Raw genomic sequence first — 21,167 nt, 5'->3', positions numbered from 1 at the left:
GGGCCGGGCCCCTTTCCAGGCCCTCTGACGGCTCTGCCTTTACCCAGGTACTCAAACACAGCTGCCAAAACCCCATCCCTAGGAGGAAGTGGCAAAGATCTCCCCCACACACACCATGGGGGGAGAGGGGGGAAATCGGGACACTGACATATTTGCCCGTCCCATGCCACTGGCTTCAGTGACCTGAGGGTGATCAGGGGTAGTTTCCAATTTGGGTCCATAGTTGATAAGAGTCATGTTTCTGAAGGACTGGCTGCTTCCTGGTCCAAACCCACAACCCCAATTCCTGTTCCACACAACTAAGACCAGATGTCAAGGTTGCTGACTTTATTGGTTTTAAAAAATTCTTTACAATGGCAGTGAATGCCCTTCTGCCAAAGTTATCCCAATGGCATAAGAGACCAGAAAGTGGGAGCTTAAGGGTGGGGAAAACCACTCCAAAGACCCACCCAGGAAAGCTAGTAACTATTGCCACTGAACTTTATGGGACAAGAGGCATGCTAAGGAAAGAATGGGAGACTCAAATCAAAAGGAAGGTGGAGTGGGGAAAAGTGTCCTGGGTGGGGACGGCAGCCAGAATCTTTCCTTTCGTTGGGAGGTGGAGAAAGAGGGACAGGATTTCCCACTTGAGGATACTAAATGAGAGGACCCATCTTGGGAAGAAAGGGGGGCCGGCCCCCAGGCACAGGGCTCACAAGAAGGCATCACACCATTCTCGAAGACAGCCAAAGCAATCCCGAGATTGCTTGGCGTTGGCCCCACAGATGTCTTTGAGCCATTCTCGAAAGAGATCTTCATCTTTTTTCAGCACCAGGAACTGGCCCAGAACCACATAGGCCTGTAAGAGAGACAGAAAAAGAGATGGGACCAGGGGCCAGAGAAGGTGGCCTACCTCCTTGACTACCTCAGACCCTGCTAGGCCACCTCCCAGACCAGAGCGGCTCCGACCACACTGGGCTCCCCTCAAAAACAGCGTGGCATCTGCAGGGACACCCCCATCCCTGTTATGAGTCAGTGTTCCCTCCTCTAACTGGGCCAAGATTATGTTAAGGCTGGATCCACCTGGCGGAAGAGCAGGTGTGAGCATCCCATCCCACGGATGTGAAGAATAGAAGCCCAAGGAGCTGAACCTCAGAACCCATCTTAGTTCGGCCACACCCCTACTTGGCGGGAAGAGCCGTTGGTTTGCACTTCTGCACTGGCTCGTGTATGCGGCCAGGCCCCCCTCGGCCAGTCCCGATCGGGCTTCCCCTCGTGTAACGGCCCCCGACCTTGTCGAAACCTTTGTCCTCAAGTTTCTTGCCCAGCACTTCTCCGATGCCCGCCAGGCACCCCACAGGCTTGTCTCCCATGGGCTCGGCCACAAAGTCTCGGTGCTTCTGGGAGGTCGTCATGGCTCCTCACCTGGGACCTGCGGGCGGACTGCAAAGAAGCCCTCGTTAGTCTCGGCCCCGCCCCGCCTGCACATGGTTGCTATCCTCGTGCCGCCAGCCCCGCCCACACGGCCCCGCCCTCCCCCCACCACACCGCGCGCGCTCCCCCGAGCGGGTGAGGAGGACGTCCCCATCCGCCCAGGCCCTCCGGGGCTCTCCTCCTCGCCACCCCACCCTCCCGCCACCCCACGGCCCTGGCGCCCGCCAGCCCCACGCGCACCCACCAGCTCCTGCTCCTCTAACGGTCGCACTCCACCAACCAGCCTCTCCCGCGGCTGCCTCAATCCCGCACAGCGTGTGCCGGCTTCCGCTTCCAGGTGGTCTAGGTCGCTTCCGGGTCAAGAGCGCTGGGGAGAGGGGGGGGGAAGGGAAGGGAGGGGAAAGGGGGACGGGGCCGGGGCGAGGGCGGTGGAGGAAGCGGGCGGAGCCGGGAGGGAGGCAGGGAGGACGGCGGGGGCGCGGCCCGACTGGCTGGGTTCAGCCCGAGCGGTGACAATAGAGATGGGCGCTCTTGCTCACGCGGTGCCGCTGACGGGGCGCTCTGTCCACTCATCTCTATGGTCACGCCTCCTCCCGCGCTCTCGCGGCGCCTCCACTGGCCGGAACTGAGGCGGCGGGGTCTGTGTTTCCCTGCCCCGGGACGCCGCGGCGCCGGAAGCGCGGATTCCGGAAGTCTCCGGCACAGGCTGGCTGGCAGGCTGCGGCGGCGGCGGCAGCTAGTAAGCAGGTAAGGTGGGAAGAGCCATCTCGGGTGGTAGTGAGCTCCCAGGCGCCTGGCCGCTCCTCATCTCTTCCCTTTCGATGAGCCGAATGGCGTCTGGCTCAGTGGGTCACTGTGGCCCCCCAGAACTTTTCGTGGTCCCCGGAGAGTGCCCCCTGGGGCAGGGCTCCGGAGCCCCCATCGTACGCTTTCGTCCCTAGGAGCCGGCATGTCCCAGGCCACCAAGCGGAAGCACGTGGTGCAGGAGGTGCTGGGGGAACACATGGTGCCCTCGGACCAGCAGCAGATCGTGAGAGTGAGTGAACTCCGATCCCTCCCCTCCACTGCTCTCTTCTCTTCCCCGGGTCCCTGGGCTCCGCCACATTCCCCAGCCCTCCCAGTACCGTCTCCATCCATCCCACAGGTGTTGGGGACCCCAGGCAACAACCTACACGAAGTGGAGACTGCCCAGGGCCAGCGCTTCCTGGTCAGCATGCCCTCCAAGTACCGCAAGAACATCTGGATCAAAAGAGGTAAGGGGGTGGGGTGGGGCCTGGTCCCCCATCTTTCAGACTCCAGTGACCCGCAGCTGCCTCTCCCCAGGTGACTTTCTCATTGTGGATCCCATCGAGGAAGGGGAAAAGGTGAAGGCCGAGATCTCTTTTGTGCTCTGCAAGGATCACGTCCGTTCTCTGCAGAAGGAGGGACTCTGGTAGGGGGCTAGTCTGGCTAACTTGGGGGCCTGAGGTTGTTGGGGTGAGAGGGGGGCCTGCCAGGCCCTAATGCATCCTTTCCTACACTCAGGCCTGAAGCCTTCTCTGAGGTAGCTGAGAAGCAAGGCAATAGCAGGAACAGGTGAGAGGAGGGCTGGGAGTGGGCACTTGAAAACAACTTAGACCCTCTCTGCCTAGCCACAAACAGCCCAGGACATGGCCTCAATCTGTCTGGCCATAGCTGGACAGCAGGAAAGAGCAGGAGGTGGATGTTCCACAATGCAGCCCTCTCACCTGCCCTGGGGGTAATGGGACAGATGCTCCCCTTACTGAAGAGGTCTGATTGGGAAAGCATCACAGGGTGTTCTGGATGGGCTTTCTGGGAGCCTCTCATCATCATCTTCCCTCTCACAGACCGCCTCAGCCAGAACTCCCAGGAGAAACCCAGTCTTCAGAAGAGGACAGCTCAGAAGACGATTCAGACCTCTTTGTCAACACCAATAGGGTACAGTACCAGGAGAGTGAAGAGGAGAGTGAAGAAGAGGCCTGAGGCGCCAGCTTCACTTCTGGCTACCCTGACCCCGCCTCCATGGACATAATTGGGACTGCTCTGTGGATCTACCCCCTGGAGGGGGATGAGGCAGGGCTCCCATCTGAACTCCTACTCTTCTCTGTAAGAGATTAAACCCCTGGTGGGTTGAGAGAGCTGTGCGTTGACTTGTACCAGTGTGCCTAGTAAAGCGATTCCGACTTTGATGTCTTGCTCCAGTGAAAAGAACAGACAAGGTTGGGGCTGGCCCCACTGTTAACCAGGGGCCTCCAATGGGGCATTTCAGAATGACCCCAGCAGAGGGCAGTGCCCCCACCTCACCCATCCCCCAACCTTGGGCTCAAGCCCAGAGAAAACGGAATCATAACTTAAACAAAGGAGGAAAAAATAAGGAGGGAATTTTATTTTATATTAAAGGTTTGGGGTAATGGGACATCTTCACTTTGTGATAGTATTCCTGTGGAAAGAAGAGATAAGAGATGAGGGAGGAAGGGAAGCAGAATCAGGGCTTCCCCTGCCAAGTATCTTCCCCACCCACCCCCGGTAAGGCCCTTTCCCCTGCTCACGCATTCATGCTCTTCCCGCTGCCACTGAGTACGATGTATGGGGTCTTCTGGGCTTTCTGCTTCTCCTGGAGTAAGGCCACTGTGCCCAAGGGAGTGTCACTGGAACTCATCTTCTTTAAGAGCTATAAACCAAGGGATTGGTACACTTAGCAACAGTCCCTTGAAGGATACCTCCCAAGCACCCCTCACTCCCCTCCAGGCCCATTTGGCCACTCACAGCTTCCTCATCAAGCTTCTTCATCCGTCGCTCCGTCTTCATTTTGCCTGAGCCCTTTCCATGGAATCGGTGGGACAGCTGCCGGAAGGCCTGGGCAAAGAAATCGATAACTGATTACTTGGAGCAATACAAGCTTGTACTGGATCCTTAAAAATAGAGCCATTCCTGCTTTGAAAGGTGATAGCTTGGGCAAAGAAAAAGAAGTCTGAGAGAGACATGAAGCATCTATGGCCCTCAATAGTCCAATCTCTAAAGAGGAGAAAAGGGCCCCTAAAAGCCATTTCAGGTGAGGCAGGCAGCTTCAGAGAGGACAATGGAGGGGATAAGAGGATGCTAGAGTTTGCCAAGGCAGAAGTTGGTGATTGGATACATTACACTGTTTCCATCTTAAGGTAGTGAAATGCTAGCTAACTTGGGGGGGGGGGGGATATTGGCCAAAGGACTTAAGAGGTGAATGGAATGATATTCTAGCTTCTGGCAAATAAGGATTGGGGAGGGGGTGAGATTCTGGAGGAAAGGACTCCAGAGAGACAAAAAAGTACAAGATTATAAGCAAGGGGGAAGAGCCTAGAACAAAGGTTTCATGAGAGAAAGAAACAGAAGCAGATAAGAACCTTGTGAGGAGGGCAATGAGCCAGTAGCTGGCCCACACAAGCAGAAGAGGTAGCCTGGGACACCTGGTGGCTAAAAAGAGAGTGAACTTCATCTACCTACCTCACAAGCTCACAAGGATCAAAGGAAGTCACTAGCCTTGAAGCCCTTGGCAAATAAGAAAGCAGGCAATCCATGCCAACCACCAGGAATTAGGTTACAGGGTTGAAGCTCTTCCTAGGGAAGGCAGGGCTGGAGCCTCTGAAGGAAGGCTAGCCAACTGCAGAGACATCTATCTTGATGGTTCCTGGGCCTAGCATGGCTAGGGTGCCAAGGGGATTCCTGTGGTGCCAAGATGCCTTCCACCAGAAGGGTAGCAGGTTGTATTATTAAATGCTGGGATCCTTGCCAAGAAACCAAGATTTGGTAGACAAAGGTAGTTTCTGCATTAATTATATTGCAGCTCACTGCAGGCCTTGAAATACAATTTGCACTTTTGGTAGATGGCTCAAAATGCTTGGGTATGTGTGTGTATATGGGCAGAGAAAAAGGCCAATGACTTAAAGAGGCTCCTACATGGGGGCAGCTAGGTGGCACAAGGGATACAGGAAGAACTGCCTCAAATCTGGCTTTCAGATCATTCTTAGCTGTATGACCCTGGGCAAGTCACTTAACCTCAGCTGCCTGGAACCAATACTCGGCATTAATTCTAAGACAGAAGGTAAGGGATTAAAAACAACAAACCGCTTCAGCTATGATTGGGGTTCTGAAGGGGAATTCTAAGGGTCAATGGAGGACTCGGCCTAGATCTCCCTCTATGCCACTCTCAGTCTGGACTTAACCCAAGAAGTACACTGAGATCTTGAGACAAGCACTGGAATCCTCAGTCATCAACCCCAAGCCTGCTTTAATAGTTATTCTAGGAAAAGGACATGACTGACCCACATGGAAGAATTCTGGCTAAAAGTTGGAAAAAGAATGGCCATTCCACCTTTAAAAGCTTGAAGCAAAAGAGGGAAGGCCATCTGAGACACTAGATTTGGGAAGTGTGGGTCTCAGGGTCTAAAGAAAGACTTGTTATTCTCCAGGCAGCATTTCAGGAAAGAGGGGAGCGCACGAAACACAGTTTGAGTAAGCAGCTCAGCCCACAAGCCAAGCATCCATTGGCAGTGCTAAGAGCCAGGATGGGAGGTTGGGCTGTGTAGGAGCAAGAGAAAGCTACAAGAAGGGAAAAGGACACATCTCAGAGAAGATGGGAGGAGAGTAAAAATCTCTGGGACAGGAAGAACTACTCAGTTCTTCATCTGTTTCTCTGGGAAGGGCAGAACAAAAAAAATGACCATCACCTGGCCCAGTAGAACTACAACTCCCAACCTTCAGTCCTGAAATCACTGGCAGAGGGATGGATGGATGGCTGGGCCCTGATCTTTGCTCTTCCAAAACAGGAAAGGAGACAAGCAACGGAATCAGAAAGAAGCAGACATCCCAATTCCCAACAAGAGCAGGGGCAGAACAGGGTAGGCTGGTGGGCATGATAGGATTCTTGGTAATCAAGGGAGGGTTTGGGAGGGGCCTGAAATGCAGAGAGTTTGTGGAGGCCAGCTGGGCTAGCCCTTGGTCTTAGTACCAGACTGGGATTCATCAAACAGGGATACTTGGCAGGATTTTTCACGCTTCTTTCATGGGATACAGAATACTGAAGGTCTGCCACTTCCAGAATGGTTCAATAACCAGAGACAAGGAGGAGCCACTGGTAGGTGAGTGTCTGACAAGAACCTTAGGGTGCCAGCCTTCAAGGACTGGGATAAAGGCACAGAGGATCTGCTCCTCAAATAGGGCGATGAGAATGAGGCAGAGGAGGAAGAAGGCTAAGATGGAGGCAAAATCAGGCCAGGCACAGGACTCTAACCATGATTCGAGTCCTCTCTGACAGTTCATCCTCCAAGCCCTGCTGAGACCTCTACATCTCAAGTACCCCAATGGGAGAGGTTGAGCTGGCCAAATCTAAGAATCCTGGATTCAGAGTTGGGGGGGATCTTGGAGGCCAGTTAGCTAGGCCGCTCCCTTGTTTTACCAAAGGAACAGGCCAAGACATATTCATGACCTTGAAATCATACAGATGGTCGTAGGAAGGAGCAGAGTGGGTATTTAACCCACATTTCTTAGACCAAGGGAGAGAAAGAGAGCCCCTTATACTGTGCTGCTTGCTCCAATGAGTAACCAATGTGAAAGCCAGAAAGGCCAATGCCTTCCCACAATCCCATCCCTAGTCCTACAGAGAACATCTACAAGAACAAGGTCAGTTGGAGGCACACCATTCTAGGGAAGGTGCCAATAAGCTGCAGTGTACCGAAGAGGGCCCTAACATCTCAGGAATGACTGCCCACATCTGGAGGGATCTTACAAGGGAAAGCCATTAGGCTTGTTCTTCCAGGCCCCCAAGAGGCAGATCAGAGAGTAATGAGGGGCAGTTGTAGAAATGCAGGTTTCAGCTTCGTGTCAAGCAAAGGTCCTCCAAATTAGAGGCCTCTAAAAGGAAAGAAATTCCCTTCCGGCTTAGGGGCAAGCTCAGCTTTGAGATGAACCAGGACTCCTGGGTCCCCTACCTCTTTAGGTGTGAGTTTTCTTCCAGTCTCATCCACATACTCAATCTTGACATCCGGCTTGTAGCCATCTTTCTCTTTGAAATCCTGTGTAAAGCCTCGATACTCTTCCCGACGACTGTACTTGTCATCAATGGCCCTGAACCAGATAACAAAGAGGGGGCCCCTCAGAAGGCTGACTCCCACCCATCTCTGAAGGACCTGGAGAGCAGCAGGCCCCACCCCAGGCCAAAGCCCTGCTCCACTCACATCTTGTCCTCAATGCAATACACAGCAGAAGGAAGAGACTTGTTGGGGGCCTTCACCCGAGCCACTTTCTGCACTGTTGTCTCCAGTAGCCCTAAGGGAAAGGAAAGCTTTAGGGACAACTCACCCTGATGGCCTTCCTGCAGGGCCTTCCAGAACCAAGCCCGGCCTCTGGTTACCTTTGTTCTGACATAGGAGCAGGGCTGCGGCCAGGCCTCTGTTCACAATGGGCTCCTCATCCAGGATGGTAGTGGAAGAAGCAGAGAACTAGGGGTTCAGATACAGGTGTTTGGTCAGTGCTGAGTTCAGCAATTCCCCTCCCACACCCCACCCCTTGCTCATCCTCTTCCCATCCAGCCCCTCACGTCCTGCTGCTGTTTCTCCTCATCCAGGTTGACGGTGCTCCAGCCAATGTTCTCCTCCCCGTCAGACTCTGAACCCCCGTTGGCGGACCTTTCTTCATCCCGCTCAAAGTCCTGGGGAGAGAGCGGGAAGACACACCTAGAGGTCACACATCCAGGCAGTTCCTGGTACCACCTCAGCCTGTCAGAGCCCTAGAGGCAGGCTGTGCCAGCTCCTGTAGCTCCAGGCACAACAATCCCACTCACTCCTGGGCCTCCCTGTCCCATTCTTGAACCAAGAATCCCATTGGGACTCACCATGAGTTCCTCCTGGTCCTCCCGGTTGCCAGCCAGCCCATAAGTGGGGATCTCCCCCAGCGTTCGGCAGAATTCTGAGGTGGCATTGAACACAATCGCCCCTTTGCGTTCAGGGTCTTCATCTTCCTCCCGACTCCGCCGTGTCTCCAGTTTCTTCACAATCTCAATCACCTATGGGGAGATGGGGGTGTTTAGCCTAGAGAAGAGAAGATTTAGGGCAGACATGATAGTTGTCTTCCAAGAGAAAGAGGGAAAGGAGTGGGGATGGGGAGAGAAGAAGGAAGAGGAAAGGAAGGGGGGAAAGAGGGAAGGAAGGAATGGGGAAGGGAAAGAGAAAGGGAAGAAGAGGGAGACAAGGGAAGGGAAAGGGGGAAGGGAGGGAAAGAGGAAGGGAAGGGGGAAGGAGGGAGAGAGGAGGAAGGAAGAAAAGGAGGGGAGAAGGGGAGGAAAGAAGGAAGGAATGGGTGAGGGCCAGGGCTACTAAGTAGCAGTAACATTAACCACCCTGCTCATGCTCAGAGGACAGCCTCAGTGGAGAAGGCATATCCAACCCAACGTGAGAAAGAGGAGCTGTTTTGAGAGGGTTGGAAGCCGCCAAGCAGAAGCCACACAATCAACTTAGCCACTTGGCCAGGAATGGGGAGACTGCTGGGCTTTGAGCAGTTCTATAGAGGAGACCCACACAGGCCTAGGGGCCTTGGGCCATCTCAGTCTACCCCTAGAGACCCCTGCCACCACCACGCCAGCCCCACGGACTCTCTCACCTTCTCACCACTGTCTTTGAGCTGCTGCAGCTGCCTCAGCCTCCGCCCCTTCTCCAGCTGCTTCTGCAATTCAGCCTCTACTTCATCCTCCTCTAGGATTTCTGGGGAGCCCGTCCCCTGGGCTCCAGCCTCTTCTTTAAGACAGATGTAGAGTTAGTGCAAGCCTTGGGCCCCTCTCCACCTGCCCTGACACCCACCCCACACAGGTCTTCCCCTAGGCTCCAGCTCCAAGTTCCACCTGGCCAAGTTGAGGCCTCCCCCTCACCATCGTCACTGATATCCATGTTTTCTACTCTGGTGTCATCAGACTGGGGGAGCTGGGAAGGCGTCTCCCTCTCATGGTCTCCAGGGGCTTCCTCCTCAGCCTCAGGGACTCGGCGACGGCCCCTCCCCCGCAACCTAGAGAAGGAAGAGAAGTGAGCCCTGGACCCCTCAGTCTCCCCAAACCCATCCCCCATCGTGCTCCTCTCTGGGCAGGGCCGGTACCTAGAGCCAAAGTCTCCCTCACTTGGAGGCTCGTTGCCGAGCGGCAGTAGGTCATCGGCTCGAACCACAACTTCCTTTTCCTTCTTTCGGATCTTCTTGACCCTCCGTTTTGTCTTCTTGAAGGTCACCTGGTCAGGGGCAGGGGTGGGGTGTGAGATGGGCCCATTTCTCTTTCCCATCTACACCAAGGAAGCAACTGGTTAACTGGACCCCATTCTGGATGCCACTGGGACACTCATCCTCCCAGCTCTCCCACGCTATCACCGTCCTAGTCTCATTTCTCTTGTTTTTAGCACTTCCAGGGCCTTGGGTGGCTGTCTACTCCTACCCATACCAGAAAACTCCCTTTATCTGGTGACTCCCCACCTGGCAACCCCCCAGTCTTTGCCTCAGGCCTCCAGGAAGTACACAACCCTCATCCCTGCCCCAGGCAGGCGCAAAGGTCCAGCCACATTGTGGGATAGCTCCAATTACCAAGGCGATGGAGCCTCCCTTTTATCCCCACTGTGGCTTCTGCTTCAAGCACCCAGAGACAAGCAGATGGCGAGGGCCTCCTTCCTGCTAGCAGAGGCCCTTGTGCCCCTCCAGCCCTTCCTTGTCTTTTCTGCCCCCCAAGATGTGACAGCACGCAGACTCAGCACTATGCTGGGCGGGGGGCACTCCTCTCCCAGCTTCCTCACCTCTTTTTTAGACAAATCCCTACCCAGCAAGCACCCCTTTGGCTGGTGCTTTAAACCCTGGGTAAGAGTTCCAGTACGTGGACTTGATTCTTCCTGGATAGCTCTGGTCCAGCATTCTAACATGTTTGTCTGGTGCTGGGCTGCAGGTCATCCAGAATCACTACCATAGAGCTCCTACTGGATGATGGCATCCAGATTATTTCTCAAAATGTCTTTAAAAAAAAAAAAAGGCTGGAGGTCCTTCAGGGCCCCCAGTGACCCTTCAAGCCATGCATGACCACTTCAGCAGGCCACAGACTCACCCACATCTCTCCTCCTTTCCCACAGGGCTAACAAAGGCTGGACTAAAATCCAGATCACTTCTACCTACAGCCAGTGTTGAGCCTTAGAAACTGGCAGAAAAGCAAAAAGTCAGCTCTCCCTGATATAAACCACATATAGACACTGACACTGCCCTCCTGCTTCTTCCTCAAGTGCCCCCCTCTCTCAGCAGAGAATCTTAATGACAACTTTCCTGAGAAGTCCCTGATTCACTCCACTCCTGTCCAGAGTTCTTCATTAGCTGGCCTCTTATTCTTGGCTCTGGACTCAAGAGAAAGAAATGGTCCTTCTCCATGCCAAAGTCAAGGCTTCATATGGGTCTTTGATTCTTTTCCCTCTGTATAAATGGGGATTTTAAACCCTTGGACTTCATCCCCCTTAAGTCCCTTAGTATTTCCCAAAATTCCTTTTAATCTCTCCACCATGTTTGTAGTCATGTTTGTATAAGTTCCAAGGCTCCGCCTCTCTCTTCCTCTCTTCTTCATGAGCTCGGCTGAAGTTAGTTTAGCACCTTTTCACTCTAGTTTATGTTAGTTTATTATTAATAAAACTTTATAAAATATAATAACAGCTTTTGCATGTTAATTTTAATCTCTATATTTTGGGCTACCATGATAGGATAGAATTCTCAAGTATTTTTTAAAACAGTCTTATCAGAAAAACAGTAAGTTTGCCTGGTGGTACAGACTCTGCCCATGAGAGCTGGGGTTTGCCTTTTCTCTCCCTGCACCCTGTGCGCTTCTGCTGCCAGACACTCCGTCCACCCATCTGCTTTCCACCAGCCCAATGCCTACTGCTGCTACCGATTTAGCCCTCATGATCCCCATCCAGCTTGCAGCCTGCCAATTCAAGCCCACTTTTTTCCCATGGAAGGGTGAGAACTCCAATCCTTTCCCCCACCCCACATGGGTTTTCCAGCCTATCCTAGCAATTTTCAGCAAGGAGAACACTGTGTGAAGCAGAAAAACCTCACTATTCAGCCCCACTCCACTTCTAGTTTCTTTCTTTCTTTTTTTTTTTTTTTTTTTTAAATTTTAAACCCTTTACTTCTGTGTATTGACTTATAGGTGAAAGATTGGTAAGAGTAGGCAATGGGGGTCAAGTGACTTGCCCAGGGTCACACAGCTGCGAAGTGTCTCAGGCCAGATTTGAACCTAGGACCTCCTGTCTCTAGGCCTGGCTCTCAATCCACTGAGCCACCCAGCTGCCCCCTCCACTTCTAGTTTCTAACCCAAATTCTTAAACTGACTTTGGCTTCTACTGAAGTTTTTTTTCACGACCAAATCAGTAAATTTGAAGTCAGTTTTGGGAAATAAGCCTGCTTCTTTCCTTCTCTCTCCTGACTCAGAACACCCAGGGGTAACCAGTCCTTCATATGCAAATATGCTATTGTTCTACCTCCAAGTTTTGCCCTTCTTCTGTTTACTCTGTAAGCAAACCCCATCCATGGCTTTTTTTTTTTTCAGGAAAAATGCTATTGCAAAACATGCTTGAAATCCTGCTAATGTTATTAAACTAGTTATTAAGCCAACTAGTGCTTATTGGCTCTGATTGATTTTCTTACTATCAGTTTGTATTTTCATTGGCTATTTACCATTCTGTTTACTTCTCCTCAAGAATATGCAACAGGCTATGCTGCTTAAACTAGAAATCAAACTGAAATATTTTAACAAAGTTTTGAAAGTCTTAAATATTCTCAACATGCAGAATGGAGATTCTGCCCACTGCAAGTATGACGAATTTCAAAGCTCCGATAAAAGAAATCTAAATGAATGAAAATACTGGGGGAGAGGAAAAAAAACTTAAAAAGAGATCTGTAAGTTTAGTGATGTTAACCTTTTGAGTTTTATTTCCCCTCAAGATAGTAAACAAGTCTGTTGGGATTGGAGTAAAAGATATTTTGACTGCACTGTCTATACCTTATCATTGCTTATATTATGGTAATTGCTGATTGCTTTAAAGTTTAATTTTTTAAGTTTATCTGTATTAATCTAATCAATATCTGTTACATGATTTTATCTGTACCTTCACTTTTAACCATACTGAACAAAATATTACAGTAAAAAGCCCATAAGTCTTATGTATCCTGAACTTGTCAGCTGATCTATCAAGATCACATGTTGCTTATATAGCCTTTTTTTATTTTGCCTTTAACTGTCACATACATGATGATGGATGGACTCCTTCAAAATTCATTACAACCTGCATACAACCTTTGGAGAATTTAATGAGCTAAATATCTCAATTGTTTTTAAAGGGTCCATTTTGTAGCTGAAGTGAAGTGCAATGGCACTGTTGTATTCCCCACCTCCATATTTATAAAAATGTAATGGATGAGACATATAACAGTCTCATACCAGAGGAGCTGTGAAGGTGTTCCTAGGATGTGGTACCCTTAGATGGCTCCCAAGAGGGAGCACTCCCAGGTAGCAAGTGGCTTCTGGATGACTTTAATAGTTTTAACTCTTCAGCTTATTCTCTTCTTCCAACAGAACAATCTAGATTTCTTGGTGGTGTTTTAGACCCCAAAAGGTTTTCATCAGCAGTACAGAGATTTGTGTTTTTCTAGGCTTTTCTACCAAATTTTGAAATAATGGCAGTAAGACATTGTTAAAAATATCTTTGCCAAGGTTGAAAGATTTGCTACATCTGTAGAATTTGTGACATGTATCCATCACTTCATAGGTTTTAAATGCCACACAGAAACTCATGGATGAATCCTATTATAATAGTGGGTTTGTTTGCTATTGTCATTAACTGGGCTATTGTGAATTTTGGGAACTTTGGTACTTTCTTTGAATGTGCATTACTACTATATTACTGTTTTTATAAATCTATTATTTTGTGAAAATCATTTGCACTCACACAGTGGATCATGGCCAAATTTAAAAAGAAAATGGATCTCATTTTTGGGTGAGGAACCCTTTGTATTCTACGTCTCCTTGGCTGAGACAGTGTGTCACTGATTGTAACCTATATATTTTTTAGTTTTAAAACATTTTTATTGTTTTTTCCTTGTGTTTGCAATATAGTATTTGAGTACTTTGAAGAACATATAATCAATATTAATCTTTTTTTGATTTTGCAGTAATATAAATTTAAAATACATTTGTTCTAATATTAATGCATACCCAAAAACCTTAAGACTATAGAATGCCACTGATTATTTAATAATTATGGGACTTTGCTTAATAATTCTGTCTGATTCCAGGAGAAGGAAATATAAAGCCATTGCACAGTACCAAAGAAGCACAAAACAAACCTACAAAGTGCCAAATGAGCACAAAGGTCAAAGAGACCAAATCCCAGTGGGATTGAAGTAATCTTGAGCCAAGATAAGAGGACTTGAACTTGTTTGGGATTCGAGGTTGCAACTGTTTTGATATATCAGAGGCAGGACTTCCTATGAGCCTTAACAAGCAACTCATTTTGGCTGCCATTCTGGCTCCTATAATCTAATCCCTTTTCTGTCTTTCATAGTGTGACAATCTTTCTGTAGTCCTGGCTACTGATTGGGTAAGTGCATAATTACATAAATCATTTTAATTAGGCCCTGATTCAAGGTCCTGTTATAGGTTTATTTTTCCTTTACTTAGATTTTTTTAGACATAAGACTTTGACATTTCATTTTATCCATCAGTTATTTTTTCTCTTTTGTTTGGATTTTTTTTTTTTTTTTGCAAATTGATTCATATACCTCATAACTCAGCCATACATCCCTGAGTGATCCCTGTGTTTATTATCCACCTTAGTGGGGGGACTATGCTATTCTTGTGAACTTTGATTTGAATTTGAGTAATTTTAGGATAAGAAACTTGCTACCTCCCAGAATCCAGAAGAAAAACCTGTTTGGAGAAGGTGCCACGAATATGCCTGCATATTGAACTCAGGATGTGAATTGAACTATGGGGGGGGGTTGAAAGCATTTGTTTTGAATATATGTTTTTTCTGCCAAAGGGGACTGCCCCAAAATTGGATTTTTGTCAACTTTGTTCTCTTTTCCTTTTATTCACAAATTATTGTAATTTTTAAGTTGATTATGTTTTCATGATCCATTGGGGAAGACTGGTCTCCCAAAATATCACAGGGGGGTATGTATAAATGGGTATTTTAAACTCTTGGACTTCATTCCCCATAAGTCCCTTAGTATTTCCCAAAATTCCTTTTAATTTCTCTACCATGTTGTGTGGTCACGTTTGTAAAAGTTCCAAGGCTCCGCCTCTCTCTTCTTTATGAGCTCTGTTGAGTTTAGTTTGTGGGCTTTTTGCTTTAGCTTTTTTTATGTTAGTTATTTTTAATAAATCTTATTAAATATAATATGTGAAGTATTTTGCATATTAATTTTAATTTCCACACCTCCCATTCTCTTCAGATCTCAGAACCCCTGTCATTCCCTCTTTTTCTCCCAATCCCTGGCTCCCTCTACATTGCTCAGGTCTTCCCTTTTCTTAAAACACCTTCCCTGGGCCCTACCATCCCCTCATATCCAAAAGAAGAGGCCTCCATTTCCACCTTCTCCAGTCTGCTGAGACTGAAGTCAACAATTGCCCCCTCACAGCAGCTAAGAACCCACTGTAAGTTTTATCTATTGCTTACTGACCACCAGAGTCTCCTGCACACTCTTTTCTCCCCTGTTTCCCAGGGCCTGACTCTCTCTTGGTTGTCTCAAGGTCCCCTTCCAGGCTTTTCCTCCCTCCTATAGAAATAGTCCCTATGCACAGTTCTGAAACTCCAACTAGGAGAGAGCTCTGACTTGATCTCTAGTCAACCACTCAATCTGATACAGTCAAATGATTTCTCTGGATGGTCCCTCACTGTGCTCAACCTCCAGGCTTGGTACCTGTCATCATAGACACTTTGCTCTCCCATCTGCAATCTATAGTCACCAACTCCTCTCTCATTCCAGAGACATCTGCTCTCCCTTCAAACTGCCACCATGTTAGTTTGGGCCCTTTGTTCTATACTGCTATTGTTCCCTCCTTACCATTTTGGCTTCCTTCTTTCCCCCTCTCATCCATCCTTCAGGCTGCTCTCAAAATCCTTACCAATGCAGACACCCATCCAGGCTACCTTCTAGTAAAATCTTGATAGGGCTTCCTCTCACCAATGAGGTAATGGACATCCCTGCCCAACACCCCATCCCCACCTCAGGCCAGCATACCAGCCCAGCTTGATTTCATGGCACACTCCTTCCCCCATTCTAGTCCATTTGCCAGATGACAAGACACAGCCCCACTATCTTGAAGCAAGCCTTTCCCCATGACTGTTAAAGCTCTATTCAGGACCTTCCAAAGCTAAGAACTTCCAGATCTCTCCTTACAGAGACCCACAATAATAGCCTCCCTCCTCACATTTTCCTGGAATCCTCTGGTCGAGGCTCTCTTAGCTCCTGCCCTCTCTGAATGGGAAACTGGGGCCACATCCTCTTCTTCTTTGCCCAGTGGGTCACAATGAACAGAGCAAGGAATTCATAGCCCTGTGTGAGGTTATTCCAAGACACTAGCAACACCCTCCCTTGGGAGCTCTCTCTTCTCCCCTGCTGCCCAGGATGCTGAGATGGCTCTGGAAGCCTTTGTCCATTTGGCTCTAAAGGAAACTCACCATCTCCTGTGGAGTGAGATACTCAGATGCAAGCCGGGGTCCAGCCATGGTCAAGGACTGCGCCTGCTGCCTCAGGTTGGCCCGGATTTCCTCCAGCTCCCGTTCTCGGGCTCCGTCAGCAGCTCCGCTCCGATCGAGCCGGAACGAGTGTGGCCGTTCCCCCTCCAGCTCCTCATCATACTTGGCCAAAATGGATTTCGGCTTAAACTGTGGAGGTTAAGGAGTTCAAAACCATTTCCCCATCCAGAAACCCCTTTCCTCCTAATTTGCTCTATGAACCCTCCCCCCCATTCCCTACAAACCACAGCCATGTCGTCCACACTCTCATCTTCCGCATAGGGTCGGTAATCGGGCTTCTTTTTCCGGAGTTCCACATTCTTTTCTGCCCGCTCTTTGTCAACAAGGTTCACATTCACCAACACGTCCTCATCCTCCTGCAGCACCCCTGCAGGGAGAGGTGGCCATGGTCAGCTTTGGTCCCTGCTCCACTATGACACCCATGGCCCTTTGTCCCCAGCCTGGCCCCACCTTTGTCCTTGAGGGTGAGGATCATCGTCTCTCCCTCCCGGAAGGAGTCTATGGTGTGCTCCACGGTCAGCCCCTGGAGATCCCGGGCACTGTACTGATCCTGGAGAGAAGCAGGACAAAGGTGGGGCAATGGTAGCAGCAGCTCTGCAGGGTTGCATCCTACCTCCCTCTACAGATAGGAGCCCAGAAAGCCCCTCTCAAGCCCTTCCCTATGCCTTACCTTCCGCTTTTGTCCAAATTCCTCCTCCACCAGGGTGCTCACTCCAAACTCTTGGTCCATCTCCTCCAACAGCTTAGCCTATGGAACAACATATCAGTGTCCAGCACTTCAGTGTAACAAGATGGCATTCAATGGGGAAAAGGACACACACACAAAAGTCTGGCCAGAGGCAGACATTCTGGGAGCCCACCCCAAAAAACAGGGGAGCCAAAGCCAAGAACATCCCCATAAGCCCCAAGGCAGGGTCCACCTCCCATACCCAAGGACTCAGGGCCTATGAGTGGATAAGGAGCAAACCAGACTTTCTCCCTGGCCTCCCTAGGCTAGGCCCTCACCCTTTTCTCAGCCAAATCCTTCTCTTTCTGCAGTCGCCGGCTCCTCTCAATCCAGGCAGCTGTGTCATCTAGCCATGGATCATCTTCCCCCAGGGTCTTGATCTTCCTAAAGAAGGATGAAAATGAGAAAGAAGGCTCCAATCCACTGTGGTCCCTTTAGTGCTGCCATGCATCCCTGTCTTAGACCTGGCTCTGCTCCTGCTCCACAATCCACCCACGTGCCCCCAGGGGAGCTTGCTCCACTCACCCCAGCTTTTGGTTAAGGAGACGCTTCTCCTTGGCTGCCGCTAGCTTCTCACGTAGCTCTTCACGCTGCCGCAAGGCCATGGGGTTGATCACGTCGGCCAACACTGGCTCCTCCTTGGTGCCAGCCTCTGGAAGGAAAGAGCCCAGGGATGACGATCCCCTTTCCCTCACTGTCCTCTTTCCAGCTCAGTGCCCTGAACAGTCTAGGAATCATCCCCACCCATCAGCCCACCTCATGCAGATCCCTCTGGTTTCTCTAGAACCCCCACAACCCTTTCTGGACCAACTCCACTTCTGATAAATTTTCAGACTTTTACAAAGATTTTTATGCTGTCTCTTTGTTGGCCTATAAATGCTGCCTTAGGTTTTCTTTGTATCAGACAACACAGCCTTTATAAACCTTAAAGCATGCTATAAATGCTAGCTATTACTATGATCTCCTTGGAGCACCAACAAAATGTAGTACACACAGCTGTTTAATCAAGGCAAATTCACCAATTCTGGGCTTTGACCTATGCCCCCAACATTCCTTCCAGGCCCCTCAAGAAGTCCTCCTTCAGTCTTCCTCACAATATTTCTCAGTCAGCCCATCACCTAGCACTCACCCTTCTTGATGGCATTGACCTCCAAAGGTTTGAGGCCCAACTTTGCCCGGAGTTTACTGAAAACAAAAGATAGCTATGGTTATAATAAGGCTATTGGGAAACAAGGGGCAACTAAATTCTAGATGCACTAAAGAGAAGAAAAGAGACTGGAGGGAGAAGCTGCTCAGCACTAATTTGGAAGAACTAAGAACAAGATCAGAGGAAGGCATAGCTGAAACCAAGTCATCTCCAAGCCATTACTCACTTGGTCTCCTCGATGCTGAGAGATGAGGCATCTCCAGAGCTGGCCTTGGAGCTGGTGGCTGGAACAAGAAGGAGAACATGCTGGTCAAAGGGGAAAGACCATTCTATTGACCTCTGTTGCTTCCGGGACATCCTGCCCTTGGACTCAGAGAATTAAGAGCACCTCAGAACTTGGGCATTCTAAGCCAAGGACAAGACTACATAGGCCCAAATGTTGCACCCACTTTCCTGGCTTTTTCATCTTGTTCCCCTTACCCTCCCTGGGAAAAACTTTAGTTCCAAAATCCAGCTTCTCCTTTGCATGCCATCAACATGCCTCCCCACTACTGATGTCCTGGGAAAGCTCTTCCCTGGGCTGGTTTGTCAAGGACAACTTAAGAGCTGGGGACTGGGAAAGTTTCATTATCCTCCTATATAAACCTATGTCTATTTCAAAATCGGGAAGGGAAGCATAAAATAGAGTTCAAGGCTGAGAACCAGAAGGCCTGGGATAGCTCAGAATTAAGAGAATCTCACCCTTGGAAAAGACCTCCAATCCAGGCTCTGACTAGGTAGGAATCACATTATAGGCAAGTAGTCACAGAGATGCCTCCCATCTCCAACAGCCCTTTTCACTTTTGGTTCTCCCAGCCCTAATTATACAAATCAATATAATCTGACCTTTAATTTCTTCACATGCAAGATAGTGCTAATAATATTCACATTCCCTCCTTTATAGGCTTGTCTTTGTAAATCTAACCTTTTTAAAATACCTTTATATAAAAGCAAACTATTGTCACTTGAATCAAGTGATTCTATGGTGTAAGACAGTGATGGGCAAACTTTTTAAAGAGGGGCCAAAGGAAAGGAAATGCTCCTCTGTCAGTCTGTTTCTAAGGCAACTCTTTATAAGTTTCATTGTATTGTATCCTACTCATTGTATTCGTCAGATTAGGAATAATGTCTCAAGGCCCGATAGAACATTTCACGGGGCCCCATCTGTCATAGTTTGCCCATCACTGGTGTAAGAGGTCCTCATCCACTTGGTAATGCCCCATGTTTCTACCTTGATCTTATCCACATTCCCCATCCACACTCTATACTCCAGCCCAACTGAACTACTCCCCATCCCTAGACAGCTTCAGGCTCCCCAACCGTCACAATACCTCTCCCTTTCCAAATTCCCTCTCATCCTTTAAAATCAAAGGTTATTGTCATAGTTCTCTAAGAAGACTTTTCTAGTCAATGGTAACCTCCTTCCCTCTCTGACCACCTCACAACTCTATTTACACGTATTGCATTCATCCTGTAATACTTTGGTTTAAACTTATCTGTGTTTTGGGTTTCATTCTCCTAACAAACTTTGAGCTTCGTGGGGGCAGGAGCTGTGTCATAGTCAAAATCTGGGTCTTTTCCAGGACCTGAGTCAGAACTAAAGAAGCTTTGTTGAATTTAGCCATGAAATAGAAATAGACCTGGATTTGGGCTCGGGATCCTTAGCTTCCTAGATTCTGTGCTGGAAGGGATCTTAAACATTATCTCCTTCATTCTCTAATTTCAGGAAAGTCCAGTGGCTTCCTATGCTCTCCAGGATCAAACAAAATCCAAGGCCTGTCAATTTTGCCTGGTCATCCTCCCTTCCACTTACACAGCTGCCATCCATCTAGTACTGACTCTCATCACCTAATACCTGTACTGGTTGATTGGGGGGGGGGGGGGTGAGGGAAGGGGAACGGGTCTACCTGTCTCACTTTTTTCCCCTCTCCAGTCTATCCTTCACTCAGCCACTAAAGTGATTTTCCTAACCATATCTCTCACACATGCCCCAATAAACTTCAGTGACTCTTATCACTTCTAGAAGCAAATACGAAATTCTTTCTTTGGCATCCAGAGTCCTTCATTACCTAGCACCATCCTTCCTTTCCAGTCTTCTTACACCTTCCTCCCAGACCTACTCTTCTTCAATCCAGTAACATTGGACTCTAGGATATTCCTTGAATGGGACCCTCTATCTATGGCTTGGCTCTGGGCATTTTCTCTGGCTACCCTGCCATGCCTAAAACAGTCTCCTTCCTCCACCTGTAACTACTGACCTCTCAGGCTTCCTTTACGTCCCAACAAAAATCCAGACTTCCTACAAGAAGCCTTCCCCAACCACTCTAGAAGGTTCTAAAGCCTTCTCTCTATTGCCTCTCTATATATGTTTAATGGCTCCTCCCTTAGATTGTAAGCTCCTTGGGGAAGGGGATACCTTGCCTAGCACACAGTAGGCATTTTATGTTTACTGAAAAAACTGACCAATTTATCCTGTACACTCAAAGTCATGCAGTTATGACCCCTAATTCCACGCCCCACAGCAAACCTGTCTCTTCCTTCCACCACCACTCTGGCCTGTTTTCCCACCTGTCAAGTCCAGGGGAATTGAACAAACAGACCTATTCGGATAAACTAGGCCTAAGATCCAGGTAGTCCCTAAAACCCGTGGGGGGGGGGGGGGAGGGGGCACCGCCCCGCCCCCAAGCTCCACCCCAATTGCTCATTGGCCCAGACTCCTTCCCGCCTCTCAGGCCCTGCCTCTCCATTGGCCATTCCGAGGTCCAGCCCCGCCCCAGCCCCGCGGGGCTCGCGCTCACCAGCTTCATAGCCGTCATCACGCTTCTCCCGCTTCACCCTCCGCTCCGCAGGCTCAGCCTGGCTGCGTTCGCGCCCGTGCGCGCTCCCGTTGCGGGCCTCAGCCTCGCCCCCGCGGCGGCTGCTCCCCCTCTCGGCCCCGCGCTCCCGGCTGCGCTTGCGCCGCTCGCCGGTCCCGCCCCCGCCGCTCCCGCTGCCGCCGCCCCCGCTGCGGTGTTTGTGCTTCTTGTGCTCGCGGTGCCGCGGCGCC

The 21,167-nt window shown here is 49.6% G+C and overlaps 3 protein-coding genes across 4 annotated transcripts in view; 1 reads left to right on the top strand and 2 right to left on the bottom strand.

Annotated features, from left to right (window-relative positions):
* Positions 1-312: 312 nt before the first annotated feature.
* Positions 313-1,747, bottom strand: BANF1 (BAF nuclear assembly factor 1). 2 transcript variants are annotated; one of them, XM_044681460.1, is made up of 3 exons: positions 1,658-1,747; positions 1,272-1,422; positions 313-838 (listed from the first exon to the last, which is right to left on the bottom strand). In XM_044681460.1, the coding sequence occupies exons 2-3, from the start codon at positions 1,392-1,394 to the stop codon at positions 692-694; spliced, it is 270 nt and encodes an 89-aa protein (XP_044537395.1). In that variant the 5' UTR covers positions 1,395-1,422; positions 1,658-1,747; the 3' UTR covers positions 313-691. The 2 variants fall into 2 exon arrangements, with proteins under 2 accessions (XP_044537395.1, XP_044537397.1); XM_044681462.1 differs by having other exon boundaries at positions 1,654-1,745.
* A 109-nt stretch (positions 1,748-1,856) lies between these two features.
* Positions 1,857-3,551, top strand: EIF1AD (eukaryotic translation initiation factor 1A domain containing). The gene is made up of 6 exons (XM_044681459.1): positions 1,857-2,160; positions 2,355-2,449; positions 2,558-2,666; positions 2,737-2,845; positions 2,938-2,988; positions 3,261-3,551. Exons 2-6 carry the CDS (start codon positions 2,363-2,365, stop codon positions 3,394-3,396), a joined length of 492 nt encoding a protein of 163 aa, XP_044537394.1. The 5' UTR covers positions 1,857-2,160; positions 2,355-2,362; the 3' UTR covers positions 3,397-3,551.
* A 226-nt stretch (positions 3,552-3,777) lies between these two features.
* Positions 3,778-21,167, bottom strand: part of SART1 (spliceosome associated factor 1, recruiter of U4/U6.U5 tri-snRNP) — a 28,440-nt gene continuing 11,050 nt past the window's right edge. The window contains exons 2-20 of the mRNA XM_044681458.1: positions 18,309-18,366; positions 18,065-18,120; positions 17,461-17,587; positions 17,214-17,319; positions 16,879-16,956; positions 16,659-16,758; positions 16,433-16,575; positions 16,131-16,337; positions 9,529-9,656; positions 9,308-9,441; positions 9,043-9,176; positions 8,279-8,449; positions 7,985-8,095; positions 7,799-7,886; positions 7,623-7,713; positions 7,377-7,512; positions 4,180-4,269; positions 3,963-4,084; positions 3,778-3,853 (exon numbers count right to left, since the gene is read on the bottom strand). Of these exons, the coding sequence (XP_044537393.1) occupies positions 3,835-3,853; positions 3,963-4,084; positions 4,180-4,269; positions 7,377-7,512; positions 7,623-7,713; positions 7,799-7,886; positions 7,985-8,095; positions 8,279-8,449; positions 9,043-9,176; positions 9,308-9,441; positions 9,529-9,656; positions 16,131-16,337; positions 16,433-16,575; positions 16,659-16,758; positions 16,879-16,956; positions 17,214-17,319; positions 17,461-17,587; positions 18,065-18,120; positions 18,309-18,366 (2,099 nt within the window). The 3' untranslated portion in view covers positions 3,778-3,834. The remainder of the gene's footprint in view (positions 3,854-3,962; positions 4,085-4,179; positions 4,270-7,376; positions 7,513-7,622; positions 7,714-7,798; positions 7,887-7,984; positions 8,096-8,278; positions 8,450-9,042; positions 9,177-9,307; positions 9,442-9,528; positions 9,657-16,130; positions 16,338-16,432; positions 16,576-16,658; positions 16,759-16,878; positions 16,957-17,213; positions 17,320-17,460; positions 17,588-18,064; positions 18,121-18,308; positions 18,367-21,167) is intronic.

Source organism: Gracilinanus agilis, chromosome 6 (genome assembly GCF_016433145.1).
Source record: "Gracilinanus agilis isolate LMUSP501 chromosome 6, AgileGrace, whole genome shotgun sequence".
Lineage (NCBI taxonomy): Eukaryota > Metazoa > Chordata > Mammalia > Didelphimorphia > Didelphidae > Gracilinanus > Gracilinanus agilis.
Note: the sequence above shows the minus strand (reverse complement) of the source record. Positions and strands in the feature narration are given on the sequence as shown.

Bases quoted from the DNA above. Each gene is read 5' to 3' on its own strand.
- EIF1AD (XM_044681459.1), top strand. From the start codon at position 2,363: ATGTCCCAGGCCACCAAGCGGAAGCACGTGGTGCAGGAGGTGCTGGGG. The intron at 2,450-2,557 runs GTGAGTGAACTC...TCCATCCCACAG, and splicing joins ACCAGCAGCAGATCGTGAGA to GTGTTGGGGACCCCAGGCAA. The intron at 2,846-2,937 runs GTAGGGGGCTAG...TCCTACACTCAG, and splicing joins CTGCAGAAGGAGGGACTCTG to GCCTGAAGCCTTCTCTGAGG.
- BANF1 (XM_044681460.1), bottom strand. From the start codon at position 1,394: ATGACGACCTCCCAGAAGCACCGAGACTTTGTGGCCGAGCCCATGGGA. The intron at 839-1,271 runs GTCGGGGGCCGT...TCTCTCTTACAG, and splicing joins AGGACAAAGGTTTCGACAAG to GCCTATGTGGTTCTGGGCCA.